Raw genomic sequence first — 4,868 nt, 5'->3', positions numbered from 1 at the left:
GTCGTACTACGCGAAGCTCTTGGGAGAGCTCAACGAGCAGCGCAAAAGGGACTTCTTCTGCGACTGCAGCATTATCGTGGAGGGGAGGATCTTCAAAGCGCACAAAAACATCCTGTTCGCCAACAGCGGCTATTTCCGAGCCCTGCTGATCCACTACATCCAAGACAGCGGCCGCCACAGCACCCCCTCGCTGGACCTTGTCACCCCCGCGGCCTTCTCCCTCATCATCCTCGATTTCCTTTATTCCGGGAAGCTGGATCTCTGCGGGGAAAATGTTATCGAGGTGATGTCTGCGGCTAGCTATTTGCAGATGACCGACGTGGTCAACTTCTGCAAGACCTATATAAGGTCGTCGTTAGATATTTGCAGGAAAATAGAGAGAGAAGTTGGTTTCTATCAGGCTGATAGCGGGAGCGCTAGTTCTGCGAGAGAGGGCACCTCGTACGGTTCCAAGAGCCAGTGCTCTGCCTCTGTCTCTTCCCTGCAGGATAAGGAAGGGGTTTCGGATTGCCAGAGAGCCCCTCCGTGCGGCGACTGCAGCGACTGCCACCCCCTGGAGCTGGTGGTCAGAGACCCTGGAAGCAGCGACTCCCCAGACGACGTGAATTCTTCGCTGCCCAAGGGAGGGGAACCCAAAGTAGAGTTTGACTCCGATGAAGTCGAGGTGGAAGTGGGCGAACGGCTGCCGCAGTACCCGACGCCGCTGTCCCTCGAGCAGATGGAAGAGGGGCTGCACGGCGGGCAGGCGATGGACCTGGCCTGCAATAACTATCACATGAAACAGTTCCTAGAAGCCCTGTTGCGCAACAGCTCGGCTCAGAGAAAGGATGATGTGGTTCATCACTTTGTCCGGGGCTTTGAGGGTAGGCCGGAGGATGCAGGGGTAGGCATGAATTCCATGATGGACATTCACAGCGACTGGTATGGTGAGGACACAGGTGAGAGGACTCTGGGGGGGTGTAGTCTGTACAGTCGAGGAGGAAACTGCTCAGTCGTGTGACTTCCTTTGTTACTCTCATTCTTGTTCAGGAATATATTGCTGAATATTATGCCGTAGCAAAATAAACTATTGTTCTGGACGTCAAAAGAAAGCTGTACTCGTTTATTCAGTGCAGCATTTGGGAGGTAAGTATTTCTAACAGCTTTGACGGCCTCTTTGAAGCAGATCCCGGAGCTTGGTGTTGGTGCCACTGCTTTAATAAACAATCTCTTTTGGGAACTTGTTGAAGGGCAGGTGCATTCTTAAAAAGAATCTTCCTCTCGTAACATTAACGTTAGAAAGAGTAATCAGAAAGCTGAGCAGCCACAAGAGGGATCTGCTGTAGCACCTGACGGAGCACGGGTGGCTCATTCCCCTGGAGCTCCTGCAGGCTCGTGGGTTGGTGGATAATACTCTGTTTGCTCTTACTTACCTTGAATTTCAAAAGGGCGGAAATGGGTTTTATGCAATACTGAGTGATACACACAAGTTTTTTAGGAGCACTGAAAGCTTTAAACTCCATGGTATTGCATAAAGAGGAGAACTTTTACCTCTAGAGGCAGACTCGTTTTTCAGCGGCTGGTCACCTGAGGTTCCGCTGCTTTCCCAAGCCCAGGCCTGTTGGGATGTCTCACACTGGCAGGAATAACTTCCAGCAGCAGCAACAGGGACCTGGAGAAGAAGAAGGTCGTGTCCATATGCATTGCTCCTCAGTTGGACCATAAGGATTTGGGCATTTTATCTGCTTTCGGCAACGTTGGCATGTGACTTGCCTCATCCAAACTGCCTTACGAAGACGGAAGGTGGCTCTGACAAATGCTGCAAGTGCCATCGTTGCTCAGGATGGGACAAATGGAATAATGGAGTGGGCAACACAGGAAATCTTTCACTGAATGTTCTGCTCTAGATAGCAAGCTTGCACTCGTGTCATTTCCTGCTCAAGTGGGCATGTGATCATAAAGCTAATAAACCCAATATTATTTCTTACTGCTTTAAGATAAGGATTCTGATAAAATCACAACTCCAGGCCTACAGTCACCAAAAGACCAAAGTTATCAGACGAAAGTGCTGTCACCACATCGTGCCTCTGGGTTTTGACGTGTAGCAAGGCAAGAGCATCTCACACACGAACTTTGCTTGTTTTTTTCCTCTCTTAAAATCTTTGGACTGTTGATGGATTGTTAAGAGGGAAGTGCTTCTAGAATTCGATGGAGAACCCCAGCTGTTAGGACACTGTAGTAGAAATGTTAATGGTAGCTGTGCTTTAAACGGGCCTGGGGAAAATCCTGAACCTCGCATTAGTTATGTTTCTCTGCTAAAACTGAACATCATAAGCTTTTAGTGGAATGGAAGTGTCTCTTCTCGGGTTTTACTGGTCCTGCTATTTTAGCATTTTCACAAGGCACCAGGAATGAGAAGTACAAAGTGCTGATAAAAGAATGGTTCTCTCGTGCATTCAGGTTGATGGATGAGATAAACCCCACTTACTTTCAAACATCCACATCTGTTCCAGACGTCCTGGTCCCCTTCACAGCTGATGGAGAGTGAACAGGCACCTCTGGAGAGCTTAGAACCAAGGCAGGTCTAAGAACTGGTCTTCTTTCTTTTTCTTTTTTTTTTTTTTTAACGGAGGGATTAGCCTTGTGAAGGTCCAAAACTGCGTGAGATGAATTTCACTTGATAGCCACACATTAATACTAGACACTTCTCTTTTTTGCGACTTGTTTGGACAAGTTCAAGGAATATTCTACAGCCCCATCGTCTTTGCTGTAACTGTTAAAGAGCTCAAGGCTTGATACGCAAACAATTTCCCGAGTCAGCACCTGGAACAGGGAAAACTAACGTTTTAGTATAATACCTCAATCTTTATGCTGGAAGGTCGGGTCTGGGCCGCTACTCAAAAAGTTGGCAATATCCGTGTCTGTGTAAAATGTGATCTTCAAATTTAATTCTCTCTTTCTGCATCTGACTTCACAAATGACATATTGCTTGTGGGCATGTAGTTTCATTTTAGAGAAGGAGAAATACCATCAGCAAATGTATTGAAGTGCTTCATCTTGTTATTACCACTAGAAAGGCTGAAGTGAATGGCGGTAGAAAAAAAGCTGAGTATTTTGAGATGTATTCCCCACATCTAAATTTATGCACTTTGTTAAAGCACATGGGAATCATTGTGCTACTTCTACCTGTAATTTGTGTTAAAGATTTTAGATTCTAATGCCATTTAACGCTAATGGTATCTTAAAAAAAAAAAAAAAAAGATACTTTCTATGGCTGAGAGAGTGCAGAGGCCCCACTGCACTAAAAGCAAAATTTTGGCGCTTAATTAAATGGCTTCTTAAAATAAAATTAATTTGGTTTTCTGTTGTGAGCACGCTCCCATCGAGTACGAGCTATGTAAGCACGGGCAGGCTGATTTTCAAGGGACTTGATGAGCTCCAGCAGTGCCTTCTGCAACTGCACAACCCGCAGAAATCCCAGGTAAGCCAAGTACAAGGAGAGGGGAAAGCGCAATTATCTTGACTCAGGTTTGCAGCAAGGAGGGTAAGAAGCCGAGAGAGGCAGCGCTGGTGAACCCCCGAACCTAACGCGTTGTGTTTTTCTTCCAAAAGGTGACGTGTTAGTTGTGCCCATCAAGCTTCACAAGTGTCCGTTCTGCCCCTACACGGCTAAACAGAAAGGAATCCTCAAACGGCACATTCGCTCCCACACCGGGGAGAGGCCCTACCCCTGCGAGACGTGCGGGAAGCGTTTCACGCGGCAGGAGCACCTTCGGAGCCACGCTCTAAGCGTAAGTTTGACAGATTCTGTCTATCGGGAATTTTGTTTAGAATTTTTTGGCCTTTCCTGATCGCCTTTCCCAAAATACAGCGGGCAAAATGATCGTTGCCAGTGTGAGGGGAACTTTTCTAACACTAGGTCTGAGCCACTGATACTTGGTTCATCCGTATTTATGGAGCCCCAAATCTTCGTCGCTGTAAATGTGGTGGGATCATCTGCCCTTTTTCTTCAGCGTGTTCCTGTTTGAGGAACGTACGCAAACCAGCACCGCAGAAAGAGCTAAAGCACGGTGGCAGATCGGCTTTCTCACCGCGGCGTTTTATTTTTAACCTCAGGTGCATCGCTCAAACAAGCCAATTATCTGTAAAGGCTGCAGGAGAACCTTCACGAGCAGCTTGTCTCAAGGGTTACGACGCTTTGGCTTGTGCGACAGCTGCACCTGCGTGACCACGACCCACGAGGACTCGATGCCCATTAACCTCAGCCTGATGGAGCCTTCGTCAGAAGGCCGAGAGAAGGGCGACGCCGATAACGACTGGCCCATATACGTGGAGTCTGGAGAGGAAAACGATCCGGCTGATGACGACGATGCCGATGGTGATGACAAGCGGGAAATCCACAGGAGCTTGTCAGACCGAGAAACACTTATGTAGCAGTGAGAGGAGAGCGGGAGCACGTCAAGCGTCTCCCTGGCAGCGGTCGGGCTGCCAGAGAGAACTGTGTAATTGCCCAGCCCGTGAGACTGTGCTGGTTTTTTATCATTCCGTTTTTTAAGAGTGGGGACAATTGGAATTTTAAATGCTTTTAAGTTTTCAGTGCTGTGCACCAGAAATCTGTGAAGGATCTTCTGTCTGGGGTTCAGAGAGATTGTACCCGAGCAATTTCCAGTGGTGTCTCTGCCTCCGCATTTTGATTTTGCAGGTGGGACACCTCTGTGTTGTTCTGATAACAGGTTTCTTCAGATAATGCTGTCATGGTCCTTTATCTCTGACCTGAAAGGGGCACTGTCTCCTGTTGGAAGATTACATTAAAAGAAATGCAATTTTCAGCCATTACCTTGAACTTTGCTAAACTAAGCTGTGATCCTTCTGTATCAGGACAGTATTAT

The 4,868-nt window shown here is 47.5% G+C and overlaps 1 protein-coding gene across 1 annotated transcript; it reads left to right on the top strand.

Moving 5' to 3' along the window:
* Window positions 1–4: 4 nt before the first annotated feature.
* Window positions 5–4,413, top strand: ZBTB8B (zinc finger and BTB domain containing 8B; the record flags this gene model as incomplete). The annotated part of the gene is made up of 3 exons (XM_009871508.1): window positions 5–938; window positions 3,592–3,770; window positions 4,096–4,413. Coding segments are annotated over 3 exons (1,431 nt in total), but the record flags the coding sequence as incomplete, so codon positions are not given.
* Between the last annotated feature and the right edge of the window lie 455 nt (window positions 4,414–4,868).

Source organism: Apaloderma vittatum, unplaced genomic scaffold, assembly GCF_000703405.1.
Source record: "Apaloderma vittatum isolate BGI_N311 unplaced genomic scaffold, ASM70340v1 scaffold30506, whole genome shotgun sequence".
NCBI classification, from domain to species: domain Eukaryota; kingdom Metazoa; phylum Chordata; class Aves; order Trogoniformes; family Trogonidae; genus Apaloderma; species Apaloderma vittatum.
The sequence above is the reverse complement of the archived record's forward strand: the minus strand, read 5'-3'. Positions and strand labels throughout refer to the sequence as shown.